This window comes from Protopterus annectens, chromosome 14.part0, assembly GCF_019279795.1.
Source record: "Protopterus annectens isolate FY-2018-M chromosome 14.part0, PAN1.0, whole genome shotgun sequence".
Taxonomy (NCBI): Eukaryota; Metazoa; Chordata; order Ceratodontiformes; family Protopteridae; genus Protopterus; species Protopterus annectens.
In genome coordinates this window covers 815,004,544-815,030,730 of record NC_056748.1, presented here as the reverse complement: position 1 = coordinate 815,030,730, position 26,187 = coordinate 815,004,544, and the positions used below count along the sequence as shown (strand labels likewise).

At 41.1% G+C, this 26,187-nt stretch overlaps 1 protein-coding gene across 2 annotated transcripts in view; it reads right to left on the bottom strand.

Annotated features, from left to right (window-relative positions):
* PCGF6 (polycomb group ring finger 6) overlaps positions 1 to 24,373 on the bottom strand; it is a 362,217-nt gene extending 337,844 nt beyond the window's left edge. Inside the window, exon 1 of one of the 2 annotated variants that reach the window (XM_044056567.1) lies at positions 23,833 to 24,373. In XM_044056567.1, coding sequence (XP_043912502.1) covers positions 23,833 to 24,099 — 267 coding nt within the window. In that variant the 5' untranslated portion in view covers positions 24,100 to 24,373. Of the gene's footprint in view, positions 1 to 23,482; positions 23,585 to 23,832 lie in introns of those variants that run through there. The other variant, XM_044056568.1, reaches the window with a different exon arrangement.
* Positions 24,374 to 26,187: the final 1,814 nt, after the last annotated feature.

The window sequence follows — 26,187 nt, the reverse complement described above, 5'->3', positions numbered from 1 at the left end:
ACCAGGTTTAGTAGACATGACCTAAAGCAAACTGGATAGGGTCCAGTGTCTGAAGGTTTCCTATGTCTTCACTAATTATTTCCACGATAATTCTTTCCATGGCTTTGCAAAACTAGACTAATGGGTCTGTAGTTCCCAGGATTTGTTGATGGTCTGCCCTTGTGCAGAGGGATGATTGATGCAGTCCTCCATTCATGTGGCACAAAGCCTGTTCGGAAGCTATAGCTGAATAGTGATTCTGGTAGCCTTGACAGGTCATATTTCAGGCTATTTAGAAGGCACCCTGGGATATTATCGGGGCATATCAAAGTGGTGTTCTTTGCCTTAGAGAACGCAATTAGGATCTGCTCCCTTTTAACAGTTGGAGGAGTTATGTTAGATGGCATTTCCTGGGAGGTGGCTGGGGAGAGAGGGGGCTGAATTTGTTGGACAGTAGATTTGTTACATCTCCTGGCTCCATGAACACAGTTCTATTTACACCAGTTCAGCAAACAGTTGTGTCCTATCTTTGAGACTGCTGGCATAACTAAAGAAGAACTTATGGTTGTCCTTGACCTGGGAAGCTATCTTTACCTCAAAATTGGCTTTCTTAGACTTAACTAACTCTCTCATTAGACTAAATAGACAACTGAGAGGGCTATCTTTTTGGGTGTTACTACTCCTAATTTTAGCTATGAGTCTTTCTTTTGTTGTACAACTTGTTTAACTTTAGATTGCACCAGGGTGGTGTGCTTTTACAGTTTGCTCTGGGCTTACTTCTAATAGGTACAGCAGCCTCCGTTCTACCACTGACATGGTTTTACAGAGTTTCTGTGAACAATTCCACACAGGCTGCTGTGTTATGTGGGTTTGGAAGAGCTTGGAATTTTGCAACATTATAACTTAATAAAAACTTAGTTTGCCTTGGAATATTTTTCATCCATTACAGGGTTTACTGCAGTTGAAGAATTGATTTCTATTTCAAAGGAAACTGCTTTGTGATCTGACATTATCTGAGAGGACAGGACACTGGATGGGGTGCAGCTTTCACCTATATTTGTGAGTACCAGATTAGTGGGTGTATGCACTATCTGATCTAGGGTGCCTGTGTTTGCAAAGTCCAGGAATCTGCATACCTGTAAATGTGAGATCATGTATGATTCCCACTCTACAGAAGGATAATTAAAATTCCCTCATGAGTATGGTTGAATGCTGAGAGTCTGCAGTAGGTCTAAGTATAAACTATGGGTTTCCTAGGACACAGAGGGTGACCTACAGCTTGCTAGGATATGGTATGGGACTTTTGTCTATGGTAATCTTTATGTAAAGACATTCTAGCATGTCACCCTGTTAAAGCAACCTACAGCTATGTTTGTTATTGATGTTGATAGAGACACTTCCACCTATAGTCCCTGTCTGGTTGCTGGTCTAAAATGTGAGGAAGTCAATGAAGCCTTGCATTGTCAGGATACTCTCTGTGACTTTAGACCATATCTCAGTAACTGCACAGATGTCTGCATTCTCCATGGTGAAGAGACCTTCAATGGAGTGGAGCTTCTTGTTTTTCTTGGCACTGAGCAGTAAAACCACCAGTTTCTCATGGGTTGATTTTGCTATGTTGAAAGGTTTGTGAATGTGGCATTGCCTAAAAAGGCTCTATGGAAGAGGACAATGTTTTAGCCAATATTCAAAAACATAGAGATCATCAGTGCATTCCATCCTTGGCAAAGCAATGTGGTTTGTTGACCATATCCTCCAATGCTGACAAATATTTTATCCCCTTAGAATAACACCAGAAAAGTCAATCCCCTTTTCTATGGTTTGTGGCATCATCCCTGATGAAAGCAGAATGCAGCTCAACACTACGCACATATCAACCTAGGACACGTTCTATGAAAAGATATTTTAGGTAACTCTCAGACTGTCTATGGAAGTACGTCTCAAGGCATTTATACATAAATGGACTATGAGTCACACTGGTACATGTGGTGCAATGACGTGAGTGTGAGCATAACTTGACAAATCTTGGCTCCTCATAAACAACTGACCGTTACTTTCTCTTTATCCAGTCTGGATGAGTGGAGCATCAGTATGTCACACAGTGGAACCCCCTATGACTAGAGTCCTGGGTTGTGGTTTGGCTTGTCTTATGGACTTTTTAGTTGACGTTCCACTGGCTATGGTTGTATGTGCAGTGTTAAATGTAGCTTTTGTTGAATGTTTTTTAGTTTGCTGAGGACAACTTTTGAAGGTGGGGTGCTTGGGAGGTCTTTAAAGTTTGGGAAGATTGCATTTAAGTGACTCAGCATATGCTCGTCTATGTGTGAGGCATGTGCTATGGGTAGTGGAGGTAGTACATGTTTTAGACAACCTGATTTTTATTCTGTGTGCTTGTTTCCAAGAGCTTTGCCTCCAATAACACTGTGCATATACATCTTTTCCGCAATATATTTGTTTTTTTAATGATTAAATGGCTGTCAGTGAACATGAGACAATTGCTACATTGTCTACAGGTAGCCATGTCCACCAAACCGGCTGTGGAGAAATTGGAAAGGTACATATCCATAATGTCAAGTCCTTTACTGGGTAAGCTAGACAGGTGTGGTGTACAAGGAGTTAAAGAAGGCAACTAAGGACACTTTTGGGACTAGAGATTAGACCAGGTAATATAGGACTAGAGATTAGACCAGGTAATATATACACTAAATTTAAAAGAGAGTGGTCCTCAATGTGCAAACTATTTGCTCTATGCTCTTCAACTTGCAAAGCAGTTTCTCTACAATCACTGACTTAATGGGTACAGTTTCAGAGGTAGCTCTATAGGAAAATTTTACCTTCTAGGTGTCTGCTAATGTACAAGGCACTACTAACTATCACTGTGCGATAAATAGCTCCATGCATACAAGTCAGATTTATACAGGCACTAAAACATACAATAATGACTAATAAGCTATCTGGACAATAAAACAAATACACTTAGAGCCCTTCCTGTGCATTTCCCATCTCAGATAGCCCAAGCTACTGCCTACTGCCACAAGGTGAATAAACACAGTCTTCAAAGTAAAAACCCAGAAAAAAGTGGACTAACTGCAATGCTATCCCGGGTAATTTAAATAGCTAACAAAGTAATTTAAGACAAGGTAAACCAACAGCAAAGCAAAATAAGACATTAACAGTTTAACATAGGTTCATACTAGGCTATCTGCCCTAGGGCATTTATAAGCCTAGCCAGAGTGTGTTTGGCTTTCGCCACCCATTTTAAATTAATTTTGCTATGCCCTTTTTCGAGGTTAGTATACTGTGCCTCTGTCTAACAGTGACACAGAAGTGATACCCGGGGTAAACCTACGATCTCCCATCCACTCATCAAGATTCCTCTTGAAGAGAGGAAATGAGGGACTCTGCCTAACCTGGACTGGGATTTTACTCCAGAGTGAAGGGAGCCTCTGGGTTATGAATCTGTCCCTCCAGCATGTCCTATTTATTTCAGTGCTGAGGTTCAAGTCTCTCGAGCACGTAGCTCGATGGGATTTGGATTTTCTGAGGTGCAGTGCAGCATGTCCATTAATTTCGGGTTGGACATGGCTTTATACGTCAGGCACAGATCGCCTCTGAGCAGGCGGTATGCCACTGAGTAGAGCTGGAGTTTCTTTAACCGGGCAGCATACGGCATCTGTTTGAGCCTTTTGATCCTCTTGGTGAGGTACTTTTGGGGTCTTTCCAGTTGCTGCAGGTATCTGGTAAGGTACATCCCAAAAGGGGCATTGTACTCAATTATGGGCCTGATGAGGGATGAGTAAAGAGGCACGATGACCTCCCCTGATCTAGATGTGAATCCCTTCATGATTAGGTGGGCTATATAAAATGTTCTTCCAACCACTTTGGCCACGTGGTTGTCAAATGAGAGATTGCTATCAACTTGGGTCCCCAGGTCCCTAATTACTTCTTCTGTACTTAATGGATTACCACCTATGTGGTAAATTGTGGGCACTTTCTTTTTGCCAAAGGGGATGACTATACACTTTTTGGCGTTTAGCTTGAGGCCATGGCTCTGGCACCAGTTGTCTGTTTCTAGGAGGCCTTTTTGGAGGATGCTTGTGTCGGCTGGAGAGTCGATTATGGCACCCAGTTTGCAGTCATCTGCGAACGTGGTCAGCCACAGTCCTTCCGTGTTGGCCTGTACCTCCGAGAAATACATACCAAACAAGAGAGGTCCCAGGACTGAGCCTTGTGGGACGCCACTTGTAACTGGTTTGGAGTCTGACATGGCTCTAGCAATTCTAACCATGTGGGTTCTGTCCTTGAGCCAGTTTGCAACCCATCTAGTGACATAGGGGTTTATATTTAAGCTGGTGAGCTTATCTATAATGCCCGAGTGGGGTATTGTATCGAAGGCTTTTGCGAGGTCCAGGTAGGCTGTGTGGACCACCTTCCCCTCGTCAATGGCCTTGGTGACTGTTTCAAAGAAATCGACCAGGTTTAAGAGGCAGGATCTGCCCTTATCAAAGCCGAACTGGGAAGGATCCAGTGTCTGTAGGTCCCCAATATCTTTATTTATGAGGTCCATGATGATCCTTTCCATAGCTTTGCAGACCAAGCTAGTCAGGCTTATGGGGCGATAGTTTCCAGGATCCGTTGAGGCACCACCTTTGTAGAGAGGGACCACTGTTGCTGTACGCCATTCTTTGGGTACATATCCTGTAGTAAGGCTGAGACTGAACAGTAGTTTTATGTTTGGGTTTAGCTCTTCTTGGAGTTCATGTAGGACGCAGCCCGGGACACCATCTGGTCCCACTGATGCTGTGTTTTTTGCTTTGGAGAGGGCGGCTCTTACCTAAGCATCTGAGATATCAGGGGGGCAGCACTCTGCTGGGATAGATATTTGCCCTTTTGGTGGGGAGGGGGGGGAGTTTGCGCTGAACCTGTCAGCTAGGATGTTGGCAATGTCTGTGGGTTCGGTGTATTTTTTGTCATTTTGGACTAATTCTGAGCATATCTGGGAATTCCCACCCAGGTTCCTAACATAACTAAAGAAAGCCTTGTGATTATCCTTAGTGTCCTGTGCAATATTTCTCTCGAAGACGATTTTATGAGTGCCCGTAGTTTTTTGCTAATACTGATTAGAGAAGACTTCCCTTTTTGGGATTTTGCTCTATCATGTAGTAGCTTCCTCCTTCTATTGTATAGTTTGTTTATGGCTGGGGTCCACACAGGACATCTGCCTTTGGAGGATTGGGTCTTGGTTTTATTTGGGATTGCAAGATCCATGCATTCCTGAAGGTGTTCATGGAATGCGTTTATAATGGATTCTGCAGTCTGGGCCGTATTTTCCACAGGCCCGGGGGCTTTGAAGGATTCCACCTCGGTTTTGAGGAGTGTGAAATTTGCTTTAGAGAAGTTTTTCACTGTGGTTTTCTGGGCAGGGGGTGGGGTCGGGATGTGAATATCGAGTGAGATTAGTTTATGGTCTGATCTTACCAGTGAGGGATACACTTCTGGTCTGGAGCATAGAGTCCCCAGGTTGGTGATGATCAGGTCCAGTATGTTTTCCCCTCTTGTGGGAGTGGTAACAAGTTGTTCCATAGCATTTGAGTTTATAAATTCTAGGAACCTTTGGGCTAGGGTGTTGGAGCTAGAGTAATGCTCCCAATCTATGTTTGGGTAGCTGAAGTCGCCCAATATAATGGTGTTTGGAGAGACCTTCATATTTCCAGTGTTCTCAGGAAGGCAGAGTGGGGTTCCTGGGTTTGGGAGGGTGGTCTGTAGCAGGCTATAAACTGGAAGGCAGTTTTTCCCACGGTTAGTTGCACATGGATAGTCTCTGATGCTTCGTGCTGTGCCACCAACCTGGAGGTGTGGGTATCTTTGACGAATATTGATACTCCCCCTCCTTTTGTGGTTTGGTCCAAGTTTTGGTATAACCTGGTAGTGCTGGGGTGCTCTCGGGAGCCTTGAACCAGGTTTCTGTTACTGCACAGATATGATGTTCTCCATGCTAAGGAGGGTTTCGAGTGCGTGCATCTTGAGGTTTAGACTTCTGGTGTTGAGTAGCATTACTCTTAGTTTCTTATCCCTTGTGATACCTATGGAGGTGGGTTTGTCTTTTGAGCCTTGCCTAAAAAAGGCACTATGGGGGTAGCAAGAGCCTTTGCCAATATCCGAAAGCCCAGGGGTGACAGGTGCAAGCCGTCCCTAGCGAAGCATCGTGGCTTGTCGAGCATGTCATCCCAGGCTGACAGGCATTGGATCCCCTTTGAATGACACCAATACTTAAGCCAATTGTTGAAATTGATCATCTTGTCTTCATATTGTGGCATCATTCTTGGTGAGGGTAAGATGCTACTCAAGGTCAGGGTCATACCGGTCTGGGCTACATGCTCAGAGAGCTCCTCTATGTCTCTTTTCATGTAGTCCAGGGAGGTACGTCTCAGGTCATTCACACCAGCATGGACAATGACTGAGTCATATTTGTACTTGCCTTGGAGTGACCTGAGTGCTTGTGTTATGTGGCGGATCCTAGCACCCGACAGACAGCTCACCGTGACCTTCTCCTTGTTCAGCCTGGTGAGCAGGACGTCAGTGTGCCTGACGATAGAGTCACCTATTACAAGTGTATCAGGTGTGTTGTTTAGCCTTAAGGGCTGTGACTGTTCGGCAAACTGGCTTTGTGAACTATGTGTTGCACGTGTTTTGTTTTGGGGTAGCGGTTGCTTGGTTGTCTGCTTTGGAGGTCTCTGCTGCTTAGGCAGATTTTTATTTAGAGCCTCCGAGTATGTTTTTGTGCGTTTATGTGTTTGGTTTGCTGTCGTGGTAGGTCTATGTGAGACTGGAATTGTAGTGAGTGTGGTTTCCTTCTCCTCCTGACTGGTTACGCCAGTACTGAGTTGAGAGAGCTTAGTCTCCAGTTTGGCTTTATGGTTGCATCTCTCACATGTGTTGGAATTTGTTGAGAGGAGAAGAGGGTTGTCTGTGTACATGAGGCAGTTGTAACATTGCCTCAAGATTCCCAGATTCACCAGCTGGACCGGAGAGGAGATTGACAACTGACCTTTGGACATCCTAAACAGTACTGGGAATTCCTTTATAATTGAAAAAAAGGGCCAATGGGGAACAAGGTACTCAAGGGGAGTTTGTGAGAGTGTGGTGCTTTTAATTTTTTAGTGCTGACTTAGTGAGCATGTACCAGGTAACTTAAATGCAATGTGTTACAGGTAACTTAAATGCAAAAACAACAAACAGTAACTTTCTTTCAAGTGAAACAAGGAAATAAGTACAGTAAGCAATGCAGATATCACTACGGATCCACAGAAGCGCTGAAAAGCCACGTTTTAGGTGAAATTAGCGTTTCAGGGAAATAAGCAAACAAACAACAAGCATACAAACAAAGCCAGATTCAGCAGGCCTGGATCTAGTCTATGCTACAGCAAACAAGGTGTACCAATTTCAGTAAGAAACAGTTAAAATATGCAGGCACTATAAGCCTTTAACCAGAAATTCCCAGCTCAGAAGGGCAGAGTCCAGCCTCTCCTCCCACAAGAGTGTAGAGCATGAACCTTCTTAATGTAAAATAACTGGCCTGAAGCCCAAGTGCTTAAACCAGAACCAATACACTTTTAGAATAACAGACACCGAGCCCTCAATCAGCAGTTCCCAACTTAGAAGGATGTAAGCTACCTGTCCTGCCACCACAGTGCAGGCCACAAACCTACTTAATGTAAAACAACTGGTCTGAAGCCCAAGTGCTTAAACTAAAAGGCTTAGAATGAGTTACACCAAGCAGTAATAAATACAATTGAGTACGTTTAAGATGACGCAAAAGCAAAATACAAGTAGGAAGAAACACAAATACAGTAAAAGCAGATATATATTTTTTTTTTTTTGCAGAAAAAAAAAAAAACAGCACATAATTCAGTGCATCAGCAGTCCACTAAAACTCAAAACAAATGCAATTAAAAATCAACTCTGGCTGGATTGCACTAGATGCAACAATATCTCTCCTGAAACACAAGTGAGTGAAGACTCCAGGTGGCGCTCAGCTCTATGGAAATGAGCACCAAGCTGTGCTGAACAGGTTAAATATCAGAAATATAGCAAAGCAGGGGTGTACAATGAGAAAGTTAAGTAATGCAGTCAAGAGAGAAAAGTTCATTCTACCTATCCTACAGGATACTTAAACTGCTTGATGCCAGAATATTTTCCAAATTAGATGCTTCAACTGCATTTTGGCAAATACTCCTACAGCAACACAGCCCAAATCTAACAACCTTTACTTCTGCAATTCGGTATAACCTTGGCACCAAAAACAGTTTCAGTGAGATGGGCATTTTGTTGAAAATGAATGATCCTGGTGTTATCATGGATGAAGCACTGACGTTTGGTCTTGATAAAAGGACATGACAAGAACACAGGGACAGTTCTCAAAACCAGTGCAAACTCAGATCTGAAGCTGAAAAAAGAAAAATGCAGTTTCTGAAAGTCTGAAATTCAATATTTTAATCATGTCATAACTGCTTGTGGAAACAAGACAGATTAAAGCAAGGACAAAGGCACAGCAGAGCTAAAATGTACACCCTCAGTAACTGAGGTACATCAGGCCCTAGAACAGTGGTACACAACATCCAGCCCATGACCCAACACCATCTGGTCACCCAGAGAGTAGCCAAAAATTAAAAAAAAGGTGAAAAAATGCTAAGCCTCACTCCAGTCACACAAACTTTCCAGCACGTGCTTACTTACCTAATTGACTGCAGTTGCGCACCGCTCTAATTTCAGCTGCAGAAGCAACTATTCTTTGTTGTTTATAACATGTAGTCTGCAAACAATAGTAACTTTCTGCAAGAGTTTGTAATAAGTCATGGCTGCAAGCCAGAATAAAATTAAATGCAAAGTTGATGTAAAAAATAGGCAATTTCATGACTATTGTCTTAAGTAAAAATGCCAGACTCATAACAACTTACTATGTTTTGAGGTGGCCCACACATGCATTAAGAATTTATGTAGTGGCCCTCCCACAAAAAGGTTGTGCACCACTGCCCTAGAGGCATGGCAAACTTCTTGTGCATGTCTTTACCACATCTGTCCACAGTGGTACATCCACTAACAGAGCTGTACTCAGGTCATGTGGAAATGCTCAAGCCTAAGCTTTCAGCAAAGTTATCCAAATGCTGATACAAGTGTTAAACCAGCAGGTCTAGTAAGGGTGTTACTTTACTCCAAATAGATGCAACAGGTCTTATGACAAACTACCTATAGCTCTAGAAAGTTAACTGATGCAGAATTAAAATATTCACAAAAAAAAAAAAAAAAGTACCTTGTAAGTGTTTGGGCATGTTATCAAGCTATCTATTCGGGCTAAAAATTGTCTTACTCCAGACTGACCACAAACCACTAGTTTCACTGATTTGTTCACAATGTAGGAATTGAACAACACCAGTATCCAAAGATTGCTTTATCAGACAAAGATGTTTCCACTTACAAGAAAATTAGCTGACTGACTATCTGTTCTGGTATTGGGTTTATAGAAAATGTGACACCAAAGAAGACATTACCAGCAAGTGCAAAGAGTATTATAGCAAAGTAACCACTGACTACAAAAAAGGCTAAAAACTAAAGCTTCAGCCACAGTAAGCCTTCAAGGAGTAACATACAGATTGTGAGAGTCAGTATTTATAGCCCCAGCTACAATCAATTCTACAAATAATTAAACAATTAAAACTTAATAACACCATACATTTAAAGTAACACTATGCATTTAAATTATACACTTCCAACAGCAGTCTGTATTTAAACCCTTTGGTATTAAGGTACCATATTTTAAAATAAAAATAGTTTCCTTTTTTAAAAGTACCTTTTTTTTACTCTGTTGTCATCCTAGTCATGCATAGGTATTTGTTCTAAAATCGTGACTTTTAAATTATCACAGTTTCCCCCATGATATTGATAAAAATGTTGAGCGAAAGGACTTTCAATTTTATTAGTCCTAATATCTCTCAAATGCTCCTGCAGTCTCAATTTGAACATTTTCTTTGTCTGTCCAATATAGAATTTTTCACACCCACATTTAATAGCATATACAACTTTTTCTGTTCTACAATTATATGTCCCATTAGATCTAAAAAATATTTTATTAATATGTGTAAAAAAATTAACTATATGAGGACAACAACTACATCTCCCACACTGAAGTGTTCCTCGAGCCGAAACTTAACGAAACAGTCTGGATTCAGGTCTAGATAATCTAGTATGAACAATCATATCTTTGATGTTCCTACCCCTTGTGTAAGAAAATACTAGTTTTTTTACTAGTTAGACCTTCTAATTCACCAACACTCTTAAGATATTCCCAAAAATGTAGTATTAAGTCTCGGATCTTTTCACTATAAACATTATAGGTAGAGACTACAAAAAAAACTTTCTATATTTTTATCTTGTGTAACATATTTTCTATTATTTTGCTTTCGACATAAGCTTTTTCCCTGATATCTAATATTAAACACTCTATTAATGTCTTGTTCAATTAAGCTTTTGTCGTATAATCTATTTTCAAACATCTTTTTTTATATGCGATATTTCTGTTACAAACACTTCATCATCACTACATAACCTTGAAATTCTCAAAAACTCCACAAAAGGAAAATATTTAATAGTATGTATAGGATGACAGCTAGTACCCATTAAAAACTCATTAGGTACTTCAAATTTTCTGTGGATACTAGTACTAACATATTTCCAGCAGTACCACAAAGATTTACATACAAAAAAGATACTTGTTGACCATATTGTAAACCATCAAAAGTTATATCAAATCTATTAACTTGAATGTCATTTATAAAACTATGTACCAACTGTATGCCTCCTTCACACAAAAAAAAAAATCAAATTGTCTATATATCTAAATTACAATTTTACATGTTTTTTTAAAAAAGACATTAGTATAAATAAAATCTTGTTCCACTAGGCCCATAAAGATGTTAGCATACATGGGTGCAAATGGAGCACACATGGCAGTGCCTTGTATTTGCTGAAACATCTGATTATCAAAATAAAAATAATTATTTTCCAAACAAAATTTAACTAAATCCAACACATAATGTCTAAAGGGATGATCTCCCATCTGACGTAATAACGCCTCCATACCAAATACATGTTTAATGTTGGTATAGAGGCTCTTAACGTCTAATGTTAAACAATACCAGGCTGCAGAGAGCTGAATAAGCGACATTTTCTTGATACTAAGTATATTTTTTGTTGCTTTCCACAACTTAATACCTAGCGACTGTATTTCGCCTGCCTTTCTGTTACATTCAAGCTGTTTTTACTGCATTTAACTTAATATTGCACTTGGAATCCTTGTTTGTTACTATTTGACTGTATTGTAGCAATTTCTTCTGTGTAAGCTGTAGTAGCTGATTCATAGCATTTATAAGTGTTTGCTGTACCTGTTTCTGCCTGTTTTGTGAAAAGAAAAGAAAAAAAGAAAAAATATCTCTTGTTTTTCCTGCTTTACTAGTTTAGTCCAGTTTCAGAGTTGCTGATTCCTGGGCTTTGGTTGTAGTTCCTGTGTACTGTTTCCTTGCCTTATTTGGGGGAGAGGAGGTTACCTTGCTTACCAGTGGGAGTAGGAAGCATTGAGCTGCCTTTTGTCCAGTTTTGTGAGGTTTCAGCCAGTAACTAGTAGTTTATTGGTCGTTTTGGGCCAGTTTCTAGCTTTTTCCAGCCCCCTGGTATAAAACGCGGTAAACGCCTTTTACAGCTTGTACCTACTCAGCACAGACTCCACGTGGGCCAGCAGAGTAATCCAGGCTGCAGAGAGCTGAATAAGCGACATTTTCTTGATACTAAGTATATTTGTCTTGCTTTCCACAACTTAATACCTAGCGACTGTATTTCGCCTGCCTTTCTGTTACATTGAAGCTGTTTTACTGCATTTAACTTAATATTGCACTTGGAATCCTTGTTTGTTACTATTTGACTGTATTGTAGCAATTTCTTCTGTGTAAGCTGTAGTAGCTGATTCATAGCATTTATAAGTGTTTGCTGTACCTGTTTCTGCCTGTTTTGTGAAAAAAAAAAAAAGAAAAAAATATCTCTTGCTTTTCCTGCTTTACTAGTTTAGTCCAGTTTCAGAGTTGCTGATTCCTGGGCTTTGGTTGTAGTTCCTGTGTACTGTTTCCTTGCCTTATTTGGGGGAGAGGAGGTTACCTTGCTTACCAGTGGGAGTGGGAAGCATTGAGCTGCCTTTTGTCCAGTTTTGTGAGGTTTCAGCCAGTAACTAGTAGTTTATTGGTCGTTTTGAGCCAGTTTCTAGCTTTTTCCAGCCCCCTGGTATAAAACGCGGTAAACGCGCGTTAGCGCGATTTAGCGCGGAGCTGCCACTGTTGCACACTAGGGCAGCGCTGGTTAAGCAGGTTTAAACTATCCGGGCTACCTAAAGTCCACTCTTCAAATTTTCCCTTAAAACTACCTTCCTCGAACTATACTACTGATCAAATCAGCGTATCCTATAATTAAAAAGATAATCTCTACTTGACTCCAAGTAGACTATTCTCTATCTGTTAAACCTAGCACTTGCTCCTACAGTACTTATTACCTTGATACGGCACTCTTGTCATAGATAGTACCCCAAAAAGGCAACCCCCCATTTCTCGGTCACCCACGTCCCCCGGAATCTTGTTTTAAAGTTTTTTGTCTATCCTTCTAGCATGTCGAGGGATCAGTTGCTAGTGTCCTCTCCTGCTCAACTGGTGAACCTGGGAATATTGAGGCAATGTTACAATTGCCACATGTACACAGACAACCCTCTCCTCCTCCCACAAAACACAAATACATGCGAGAGATGCAACTATACGGCCAAACTGGAGGCTGAGCTCTCTCAACATAGGACTGGCAAGACCAGTCAGGAGGAGAAGGTTACCACACACACTATAGACCCAGTCTCACATAGTACCATTACAACCTCAAATCATACACATAAACACACAAAGACATACTCGGAGGCTCTGATCAAAAATCTACCAAAACAGCAGAGGCCACCAAAGCAGACACCCAAACAACCACCACCTCAGAACACAACACCTGCAACACATAGACCTCACAGTCAGAGTGTCAATCAGTCACAGCCCTTAAGGCAAAACACAATGCCAGACACACTAGTCATTGGTGACTCCATAGTCAGACACACTGACGTCCCGCTCACCAGACTGAGTAAGGAGAAGGTCACAGTAAGCTGCCTGTCGGGCGCTAGAATCCGCCACATAACGCAAGCACTCAGGTCTCTCAACAGCAGGCACAAATATGACTCAGTCATTGTCCACGCTGGTGTAAACGACCTGAGACGTACCTCCTTGGACTACATGAAAAGAGACATTGAGGAGCTCTCTGATTATGTAGCCCAGGCAGGTATGACCCTGACCTTGAGCAGTATCCTACCTTCACCAAGAATGATACCACAATACAGAGATAAGATGATCAGCTTTAACAATTGGCTTAAACACTGGTGTCATTCAAAGGGGATCCAGTATCTGTCTGCCTGGGATGACATGCTGGACAAGCCACGCTGCCGCAAGGGACGGCTTGCACCTGTCACCCCTGGGATTCGGATATTGGCAAAGGCTCTTGCCACCCCATAGTGCCTTTTTAGGCAAGGCTCAAATTCTAAACCTACCACCCTAGAACACAAAAAGGAAAAAACTAAGGGTAATGCTGCTCAATGCCAGAAGTCTAAATCTCAAAATGCACGACTCGAGGCCCTTCTCAGTATGGAGAACATCGATGTCTGTGCTGTGACAGAAACCTGGTTCAAGGCTCCTGAGAGCACCCCAGCGCTATCAGGTTTTACCTCATATCATGCGTTCCGGCCCCAAAATCCGGACAATACCAAGAAAGGAGGGGTATCCATATTCATCAAGGACACCCACACCTCAAGACTGGTGGCAACGCACGATGCATCAGAGACCATCCAGGTGCAATTAACCATAGGCAAGACTGCTCTGCAAATTGTAGCATGTTACAGGCCACCCTCACAAACTCAGGAACCTCACATGGCCTTCCTGAAAACACTAGAGGGATAAATGTATCACCAAACACCATCATACTTGGTGACTTCAATTACCCTAATATAGACTGGGAACACTACTCAAGCCCAAACACCCTAGCCCAAAAGTTCCTGGAATTCATAAACTCAAATGCCATGGAACAACTAGTCACCATCCCCACAAGAGGAGATAACATACTTGATCTCATCATCACGAACATGGGAGCACAATGTTCAACACCGAAGTATACCCCTCACTGGTGAGATCAGATCACAAACTAATCTCGCTGGAGGTCCTCATCCCACCCCACCTGAAATAAAAAGACCACAGTAAAGAACTTTTCAAAGCCGACTTCACACTTCTAAAGACTAGTGTGGTCTCCTTTAAGGCCCCGAGGCGGAAAACAGTACTCAAGCCGCTGAATCACTTACAAATGCCTTCTACCAGCACCTGCAGGACTGCATGGATAAGGCAATCCCAAGCAAAACAAAGACTCTTTGTACCAAAGGCAAGCGTCCAGTCTGGTGGACCCCAGCCATAAACAAACTCTACAACAAAAGGAGGAAGCTACTACAAGATAGAGCAAAATCCTTAAAAGGTAAGACACCCTTGTTCACTATAAGTAAAAACTAAGAGCTCTCATAAAATCATCCAAAGCAAATTTCGAGAGAAAAATAGCTAAAGACTCAAAAGACAATCATAAGGCCTTCTTTAGCTATGTTAGAAACCTAGGAGGAAACTCCCAGATATGCTCAGAACTAGTTCAAAATGATGTGAAGATTACTGATCCTACAGACATTGCCAACATACTGGCTGACAGGTTCAGTGCAAACTTCTCCCCCCCCGCCCGCCCAAAAGGAGAGATATCTATACCAAACGATTGCAGCCGCCCAAACATCTCCAGCGCCCAAGTGAGAACTGCTCTCTCCAAGGCAAAAAACACAGCATCCATGGGACCTGATGGTGTCCCCGGCTGTGTGCTCCATGAACTCAATGAGGAATTAAACCCACAGCTAGGGCAGCTGTTTAATCAAAGTCTTACCTCTGGATCATTGCCAGGGAGTGGCGCACTGCAACTGTGGTCCCACTTCACAAAGGCGGTGCCTCCACCGACCCTGGAAATTACCGGCCCATTAGCTTGACAAGCCTTGTCTGCAAAGCCATGGAGAGGATCATAATGGACCTCATAAATAAAGACATAGGGAATTTGCAGACTTTGGATCCAACCCAGTTTGGCTTTGTCAAAGGCAGATCATGCCTTTTAAACTTGGTTGACTTTTGAAACAGTCACCAAAGCCATCGATGAGGGAAAGGCAGTCCATACAGCCTACCTCGATCTGGCTAAGGCCTTGATACAATACCCCACTCGGGTATCATTGAAAAACTCATCAGCTTAAATGTTAACCCATACATCACAAGATGGGTTGCAAACTGGCTGAGTGACAGAACCCACAGGGTCAGAGTTGCTGGCGCCATGTCAGACTCAAAGCCTGTCACAAGTGGTGTCCCACAGGGCTCAGTCCTGGGCCCACTCTTGTTTGGCATCTACTTTTCCGAAGTACAAGCAAACACAGGAGGGTTATGGCTGACAAAGTTTGCAGATGACTGCAAACTGGGCGCCATAGTAGAAAACATTTCTGACACAGATATCCTTCAGAAGGGTCTCACAGAAACGGATAACTGGTGCCAGAGCCACGACCTAAAGTTAAATGCTAAAAAATGCATAGTCATACCCTTCGGGAAAAACAAGGTTACCCCTAGCTACCAAATAGGTGGCAATCCACTGAACACAGAAGAAGTTATCAGGGACCTGGGGACCCAGGTTGATAGTAGTCTATCATTCGACACCCATGTAGCTAAGGTAGTTAGGAGGACCTTCTACATTGCCCACCTTATCATGAAGGGATTCTCATCTAGATCAAGGGAAGTCATAGTCTCCCTTTACTCATCACTCATCAGACCAATGATTGAGTACAATGCCCCATTCGGAATGTATCTGACCCGACACTTGCAGCAGCTGGAGAGGCCACAAAGTTCCTCACCAAAAGGATAAAGGGTCTCAAAAATCTGTCCTATGCTGCCCGACTGAAAGAACTCCAGCTCTATTCAGTCGCCACCGCTTGCTCAGAGGTGACCTTTGCCTAACATACAAGGCCATGTCAAACCCAGATTTGATGAATATGCTTCACCTCAAAAATCTAGATCCATCAGAGCCACAAGGGCGGAGACTTAAACCTTGACACGGCTATTAATAGGACGTGCTGGAGGGATAGATTCATCACCCAAAGACTCCCTATGCTGTGGAACAAAATCCCGGTACATGTGAGGCAGAGCACCTCGCTGGCCTTGTTCAAGAGAAATCTTGACCAATGGATGGGAGATCGCAGATATACCCCAGGGATTACCTCAGTGTCACTGCTCGACAGAGGCACAGCAAAATAATGGGTATAGTTCCCCATACTAAAGGGGTGGCGTAAGCCACAAAACGATGGGCTAGGCTTGTAAATGCCCTCGGGCAGATAGCCTAGTATGAACCTATGAACCTATGAACATATAATACATCTTATCTGACCATATAACTTTTTTTTATTTTACTCAAAAAAATCAAATGAGTCTTGAATATATGAGGGAAGTTTCTTAGCTTCTTTTACTAATGTTGTATGCAAAATAACCCCCAACTTATGCAAAAAGTATTTATTAGCTGACACTATTGGTCTACCCGGAGGGTTAACACTGTCTTTATGGATTTTCGGAAGGCAATAAAAATAAGCAGGGCCTGTATCTGCACTTAATTTATTAGAAACATCAGTATCAGACCAATAGCCTAACCTTAAACCCTTTAAAATTAAAGACATATAATTCTTTTTAGAATGCTCAACAGTACCTTCAGTTGTTATTCTACATACTTTTGCATCATTCAACAAATCTAAACACATTGTTAAATACTGTGTATAATGCATAATTATTATTTTATTACCCTTGTCAGCAGGTTTAATTACCAACTCTTTTTGTTTGGAAAGATCCATTAAAGCTAGCCACTCATTTTTAGATAAATTATAATTAAAGTGTTGCGAGTTAAATTTTTTAAACAATGTCTCAACTTCAAAGTCCAACATAGCTTGGAATCGTTTGATTCCTACATGTACCACCGGAGGCATAAAAGTGCTTTTTTTTGTTATAACAGAAGTATCTATTGCACAATACGCATTTATTTCACTATTACAAGATACAAAGGAATCACTAGAGTCAATAGAATCAAATTCTGGTCCATCTTCATCCAAACTAAATGTGGAATCATGACCAGCATTCTTAACAATATCTGCAGTAGAACGATATTGAAAATAATACCATAAATGTAACTTTCTAATGAATTTAAATAATTCTATTTTACACATGTATAGTTGCGGTATCACCGTGGGGACAAACTTCAAACCATAATTTAAAACAGAAATAACATTTTCATTAACATGACAACCAGATAAATTAATAACAGTATTGAACTTGAACAGCAGAAAGTGGCCCCACAACGCCAATGGAAAAACAACAAAAGGACTAAATGGTATTAATGGCAGTAGTTCCAATACTGTTATTAATTTGATGAAGCATAGTGTTCCCTACGCGAAAGCGCTAAATTCATGTTCCTGTACTAAGTAAAGAACTTTGTTTTTTGGAATACAGTACTGGTGATTTTTCCTTCGTGGTGAAACCTCTGGTATATCTTATACAGTGTTTCTTGGCAGTTTTACGTGAGGTTTCTCTGGTTTCACAGCAGCGATTTTTTGCTTTTCTTTATTTTTGGGAATATCTTAAGAGTTTGGGTGAATTAGAAGGTCTAACTAGTAAAAAAACTAGTATCTTCTTACACAAGGGGTAGGAACATCAAAGATATGATTGTTCATACTAGATTCTCTAGACCTGAATCCAGACTGTTTCATCAAGTTTCGGCTCGAGGAACACTTCAATGTGGGAGATGTAGTTGTTGTCCTCATAACTGTGATAATTTAAAAGCCAAGATTTTAGAACAAATACCTATGCATGACTTGGATGACAACAGAGCAAAAAAGGTACTTTTAAAAAAGGAAACTATTTTTATTTTAAAATATGGTACCTTAATACCAAAGGGTTTAAATACAGACTGCTGTTGGAAGTGTGTAATTTAAATGCATAGTGTTACTTTAAGCAATTAAAACTTAATGACACCATACATTTAATTAATTGTTTAATTATTTGTAGAATTGATTGTAGCTGTGGCTATAAATACTGACTCTCACAATCAGTATGTTACTCCTTGAAGGCTTACTGTGGCCGAGGCGCTAGAGAAATAAATCTTTACTTTTACTGGTTGCTGTGGTTTCGTTTGTGGAGAGGCAGTTGGTTCTTTGTTGCATGCTATTTGCTAAAAACTACAGCTGCCTAACATAATGAAATACAAATAACAAATTTAAGGGATGGATGGCCTAACCTTTGGACATACACAAAACAGCTAATGTACAATTTCTACAGTGTCAAAGCACATCTGTCTGAACTCGATGGTTTGCTACTGTACCACAAAATAATTTTTGTCCCTTCTTCACAACATGCTGACATACAATCCATGAGGGGCACCAAGGCCTAACGGTTATGAAAAAAAAGTGGTGTCTTTATGAGGGCTCAACATCATCATAAACCATCACAAAGGACAGGATCATTACTACCAGCTCGTTTACCACAAGGTCCTTGGCATTTTTATATGTGCTCTTATGTTGTAATAGACTATTTCTCCCAGCATACAGAAATATTACATGCACCAACCACAACTAGCCAACAGCTTCTGCCAGATTTAAGACTATGCTTATTAGATAAGGCATACCCATTAAACTAATCACATACAAAAGTAGACAGTAATTTCGGCAATTTGCTGAAGACTATCGCTTCACACATACCAAGTCAAGACTTCACTGTCCACATTCCAAATCAGTAGTTCAAACTGCAAAACAAAAGTACTTCTTCAGTCTGATCCTGATAAAAGCTTTTACATCGTTTACTGCGCTACTACAGTAAGCTCTGCAGAACTAGTGCTTGGAAGACTTATCATCAAGACAAATACCTGTGCCTGAATCCAAACGTAATAAAAAGACTCTCCTTTTTGAATCTGTAATACAAAATTACCTAAAGTCAAGGAATTCTTACTAGTATTTTATGACTTGTAACATTCCACCCAAACTTTACCTGTCCTTCACCCAGGCAAGCCAATGAACTTATAGCTTTAAGAGAATCGAAAGTGGGAGAAAGACGATTTTTTTGTAACTGCAAAAACTTATACACACTATAAAAGGATGATGGTGACATGGTTAGACAATCAGAAAGATATCCAAGCAACTCCTGAAGAGTCTCAAGAAAAATATGCATATCAAAAAGACATATCCACGTGTTCGAAGCAATGATGAAGATGTCCTTAGCCGGCCAACATACAAAATATTCCAATTCAGTAAAAGGCTCTACCTTAAACACCTGTACAAGATAAACGTTGAAGTTCAAAAAGCAATACAACTTATAAAGACACTCAGACTGTCAAATGTCGTAAACCAGAATGGAATAGTTCCAAATGCTGCATAAACTGGTCCAATGAGGAAAACCGGTCAACATGTGAAAGTTTTAATAATTTGTTTAACACACTTTCCCCCAGAGGTTACTAACCATGAAGTATACCTGCCCAGGCTTTACCCTCAATGTGACTGTGCGCATGGACAAGTGACTGATCTCTTTAATAATAAAGATAGTTAAAATAACTTGTCCTTATCCCTTCTGTGAACAGCTAAACTACCTCAAAAGCGGCTTTTGAAAAATGAATATCACCTGAATGTTAAACGTACATTAAACATTTCACAACTACAGTACCAGTTTCTAGAATGAGTTCTCTCTCTCTCTCACTCTCTCTCTGGGAGGATGTGTGAATGATCGTGTGTATAGCTTTACAAGGCTGTACACATAGGTTCATAGGTGTGTACTAGGCTAATGGCCCTGGAGCCTTTACAAGCCTAACCCATAGGATTACCCCAGCCATCGTGCCACCCAACCTCAGTTCCCAGTGCCTCTGTCGAGTAGAGTCACTGGAGTGATCCTCGGGGTGAATTTTCTATTTCCCATACACGCATCAAGATTTCTCTTGAAGAGGACCAGTGAGACACTCTGCTTGACATATATGGGAAGTCTACTCCATAGCATGGGCAGCCTCTGGGGTATGAACCTCTCCCTCCAGCTTGTTCTGCTGATTGTGGTAATGAGGTTGAGGTCTCTGGAGTGTGTAGTGCGGAGGGAATGGGATTTCTTTAGATGTAGCACTTCTAACAGAGCTGGGTTAGACATGGCTTTGTAAGTCAAGCAGATTGTCTCTAAGTAGGGCGATATGAGACAGAGAATAGCTGCAGTTTTTTGAGTCTGTCCATATAGGACAAGTTTTTAAGGCCTAGGATCCTCTTTGTGAGGTACTTTTGCGACCTCGCCAGTTGTTGCAGATGTCTAGTGAGGTACATGCCAAATGGGGTACTGTACTTGATGATTGGCCTAATAAGAGAAGAGTAGAGGGAGACAATGACCTCTTTCTTCCTGGATCCAAAACCCTTAGTAGTGAGATGCCTCACACAGAAGGACTTTCTGATCACAGTGGCAATGTGGTGGTCAAAAGAGAGGTTGATGTCAACCTGTGTTCCCAGATCTCTTCTAACGCCTTCTGTGTTCGGTGGACCACCATCAATGTGGTAATACATCAGAACTGGGATTTTCCCAAAGGGGATGAAGACACATTTTTTGGCATTAAGCTTAAGGCCATGGTTCTGAAACCAGTCATTGGTGCCAGGGAGGCCTTTCTGTAGAATGTCAACATCACTTGGGGAGTTAATTATGGCACCCAACTTGCAATCGTCTGAAAACTTTGTCAGCCAGAGTCCCTTCATGTTGGCCTGGACTTCAGAGAAGTAGATACCAAACAGGAGACGACCCAGGACCGAACCCTGTGGGACTCCACTCGTGACTGCACGACAGTCTGACTTGGAATCAGCTACTTTCATATTGTGGGTTCTATCTGTGAGCCAGTTTGCAACCCATCTAGTGATTTAAGGGTTGATGCCTAGCTTAGTGAGTTTTTCTAGGATTCCTGAGTGGGTAATGGTATCAAAGGCCTTGGCCAGATCAAGCTAGGCTGTATGAACCACCTTGCCTTCATCCACAGCTCTGGTGACTGACTCAAAGAAGTCGACCAGGTTGAGCAGGCATGATATACCCTTCACAAACCCAAACTGTGTGGGATCCAGAGTTTGGAGATTCCCTATATCCTTGTTTATTAGGTCCATAATGATGCGTTCTACAGCTTTGCACATCAGACTTATCAGGCTAATGGGGCGATAGTTCCCAGGGTCTGTAGTCGTTCCTCCTTTGTGGAGAGGGATGACTGTAGCAGTGCGCCATTCAGTAGGGGCAAAGCTTGAGGTGAGGCTGTGACTGAACAGGGCACATAGGTGAGGTGCCAGTTCACTCTGTAGCTCATGTGGAAGACAGCCAGGGATACTGTCAGGTCCCACACAAGCTGTACTCTTGGCCTTGGACAGTGGTTTTAACCTGTGCAGCAGTAATACTGGGTGCCTGGCAATCTACCGGTATTGTGATTGGTCCTTTGGGGGGGGGGGGGGGGAGTTGCCACTGAATCTGAAGGCCAGTATACTGGCAATGTCTGTTGGCTCAGTATAGGCGGTGCCATTGTGCAATAGCCCCGAGCAAATCTGGGTATTGCCGTGGAGATTCTTTACATAAATATAGAAGGCCTTGTAGTTGTCTTTACTATCTGCTGCAATTCTGTTTTCATAGCTAGCTTTAGAGGATTTGATGAGGGATTCAACTTTTTGTTGAGGCTGATAAGGGAGTTTTTCCAGTCTTGGGACTTCACCTTATTCCGCATCAGTTTCCTCCTTCTGTTGTAGAATTTGTTTATGGCAGGGACCACCAGATTGGCTTCCTTTTTTTGGAGGAGAACGTCTTAGTCCTATTGGGTATGACGAGATACATGCATTTGTGTACGTATTTGTACAGAGCATTAATGTATGATTCGGCAGTCATGCAGCTATTCTCCAATTGCATAGGTGCCGTAAAGTCAGCCACCTCTACTTTTAGGAGGCCAAAGTTAGCTTTGGAGAAGTTTTTCATGGTGGTTACCTTTGCAGAGGGGGTGGGAGGGATGTGGATTTCTAAGGTGATTAGTTTGTGGTTGGATCTAACCAGGGAGGAGTTGACTATTGGTAGAGAGCAATGGTCGCCCATGTTAGTAATGACCAGGTCAAGGATGCTGCTACCTCTAGTAGGGGTAAGAACAAGCTGGTCCAGGGCATTGGAATTAATGAATTCCAGGAAACGTTGGACAAGTGAATTTGTACACAAGTAGTTTTCCCAGTTAATGAAGGAATAGTTGAAGTTACCCAGTATGACAATGTTAGGTTGGACCCCGATATTCTCCAAGGTGCTTAGGAACGTGGAGTTTGAGTCTTGGGACATGGTTGGGGGTCTATAGCAGGCTACGGCCCGAAACGCTCTCTTACCCAATGTTAGCTGCACCTGAAAATATACGTGTTAGCTGCACATTAAAATATACATAAAATTTTTACATTTAAAACTGTACTATACTAATAATGTTTTTACACTCTGGCATACTTGTTGAGAAGAAGCTGCTACAATGTTAACTGCATTTTTAATAAAGTTGCAATTTTAAGGAATATTAAAACAGCATCACAACTACACATATTTATGTCTAATGCCACTAACAAAACTGGGTACCATTAATATGCATCATGGCAAAGAGAGATGTAATAGATATGTGCCTTTAAATTATGCCACAAGACAAAATGTTGAAGCGGGATGTCAAGTGGTCCTGGATTGCTTCTAGGTTTGCTGCCATGTAGGCAAAATATATAATTATACCGTTCCTGGCACACTGGAGCCTACTTACATTATACTTATGCAAGGATATAAAATAAACAATCTATAAAAATAACAAGCCATGGAATCAAGGGTGTACCCCCACCCCTGTACACATCATTTTTAGCGTTTTTATCTAAAACTAGTGTTTCTGTTTTAAATTAGCAATTCTCTCTATGTACCTGTTCTTAAAGGCATTACTTCATATATTTGTTAACATAACGCAGGCCAACAAAAGCTAACATGTTTCTGAGTGATGCAAATAAAAACTATACACTGTAGAGTACAAAGGGAATGCCTAGCTACACCCTCGAATGGAATCGGGATAATACATTCACCAGCAAAGGTTTGCCCACTACAGCCTACATCCCCAAGCAAAATTTCATATCCATTAAGTTGTAAGTACCAACCCACAGCACTTTAGAAACAATACATTACCATTACATTAAACTATAAAAGGGCAATAACCAGCACTGAAAGCGCAATGGGTGAACTTCAAAAGTTGAACAGGTACTCAAAAAAAATCATACCTAAACCAGTCATCAACGCTATAATTCGATCCCTAAACAATTAAACAAAAAAATCTTAAGCAAAAGAAACATAATGAATTAGCATGTTACTACCCTTCTGAGAGAACTGCTATTTTAAACTCCTCATACTTTTTAAACCTGCGACAGATCATACACTCCAAACTACGTAATCCGTGTTATGTATGACGTCACTTCGCATTTACACCTTTCACGCTACTCACACACGTTCTTCGCACCACAGTAAACCCCGTTCATGAAATGACTATTTAAGTTTACTCGCTACAAAAATACATTAAGAACGTGCATATAGCTATTTTTTTTATCAAAATGTGAAAATAACTTCAAACCACCTCGTCGTCCTCTCCGTCGGATTCCTTAGCTGCAAAGTCTCCCGTTTCGCTCAACCTTTTACAAGTCTCTGTTGTTGCTGCATCAGCTACTCTATAATCCTCTTCTTCGTCAGACTCATCTTTCAAAGAAGACAAAGAACCGTCGAGCTCATAATCAGCTGATTGCCGAGCTATTGAATCAAATTCCCCTTCTTCATCGACAGAGCAACTGGACAACAACGACCCAGAATCTACCTCCATTGCCATACGGTACCCGCGAACTACCATGCAAAACAGATGAGCATGTGCGATGCAGAAGCAAGTGCTTCTGGGAAATATAGTTTACAAAACTTGATAATGTCGGGATCTCGACGCTTACAGTTGTTTATTTGAAAAGCGATTTGCAATAAGTTTTGTGAACTAAAATATTGTCTGCTTTTCGCTATTACTATACGCTTACACAGTTGTTACGGATAACTGCTCGCTAAGCGAAACTGATAATAAAATATACTTTCAAAAATCAAACTAGTATTCACTAATTTCTTTAGAATGAAACCGAATTATGTCACTCATATGATTCGCAGCATATGCCACGCCTGCTTGCATTCTCACCAGTGTTGTCACGCCCATCATTCTGTAAGTACCGCCAATAGCAGATGGAATCGGTACTGGAGTACAGCAAGGTTGTCGCCAGAAAAGTTTCGCTTCTGGCCGCCGTAGATTTCAACCTCGTAGGAGGCCATTGGGAAGCCCATACTGTGGCAATGGCAATAAACATAATATTTTAGACTGTGTGAAAATGTGCCGTTTAAAAGGTGCATGGTTGCATTGTAGAGTTACCACCTGTCCCACTTTGCGACTTGCGAGGGACAGACCCTCTTTGGCAGTTGTGTCTGACTCCGGCGACGGTGACCTCTCAACTGTACAGATTTTCGCAGAAAGTCCAAAATGTTGCCTCATATTTTGGTCCATTTTCCATAACATTGTGGTTTTCTTGCAAATTATTAACAAATCATTAAAGACTGAAGTTGGAAAATAATGACAGACATTTAAGTTTCAGACTTCATATCCTTCAGAAAATGTATGCCAATGCAAAACCTGTTACTCTATCAACTTTCTAAGTTTGTAAGAGTAATATTTAAAAATGGTCACTATTTTTGGTCCTTTGTGCCACTTTTATTTATTGCTTTGTCCAGATTTCTTGCTCCCAGAGGCTGAGCGGTATGGTTGTGTCCTGCAAAGAAATCGAAAAATTGGCAAATGTCCTGAGATTTTAGGACAAACATATTTCCTATAGTTTATGTAATAGTTTCATAAAACAGTTATTCTGTATCTAAATGTTATAAGAAACAGAATAAGCAACTAAAATGCTACAAGCTCCTAAAAAACTAACTTTGACCTGGCTGCCTTATTGGTCATCTCCACTTTATTTCCTTATATCTCCATCCAACTTTTGTATATATGCTCTCTAGACCCAAAAGCAATTCTGTAGGTATTATTCATTTGATGTGTTATTGTAACCTGATTGTAATCTTTTGCTGACTGTAACTGATTTTTGTTAAATTCTTTTCACTGAGGAGCTTTTCTCCCCGGGACTCAGCTGAAAATGAGCCAAAAGCTCAGTCAGACTAACCCGATTAACAAATGTAAAATATATAAATTAGAATTAGCTTTTATTTACGCAAAAAAAGTGAAGTTCTGTCCTTTGTACTAGCCATGGGTATGTTTTGCCCTGCAAATTCTGACATCTGTAACAAAACATCCCACTTTGGGCATTTGAAAAGGTGGCAACCCTATTGCATTGATGATGATCTTTCAACCATACCTCTTGGTTGCCATAGTTTAGGCATAGCTCTATGATTTTATCCTCAGATTTAGTCTTGCTCCTCCTATATGTATGATGTTCCTCATAAAGTCAGATCTGTTTACACGGGTGTACTTTATTAAATTTGTAATTAATCCTAAACAAAGATCCTCTACCAATTGTATAGGGTCTAGTACTTAAAGAACTTCTCTTATGCCAATAAGAAAGTTCTTTTTCTGACCCTCTGCTATGATTTTCAAAAGGCAATGCTATGACTGGAGGTTGAGAGGTATGCTTTCAACCAAAAGCACTTTGTTGCAAAGCATGTATCAGTTAAAATAAATACCGTACGTATGTATTATCAAAATATAATATAAAAGATGCATATTGTTATTCACTGACAAAGAAAACAAGCAACACATTTTGCATCAGTGTCATTGTTTGAAGAAAAAAATTAATGCATTTTAATATCTCACGTTTTGCATCAGCTTGCATTTTAACAAAAAGCATGAAGCTCTAAAATCTGATATTGACTGTCTAATTCACAGTGATGTAAAAGAAAAGTCAAAACT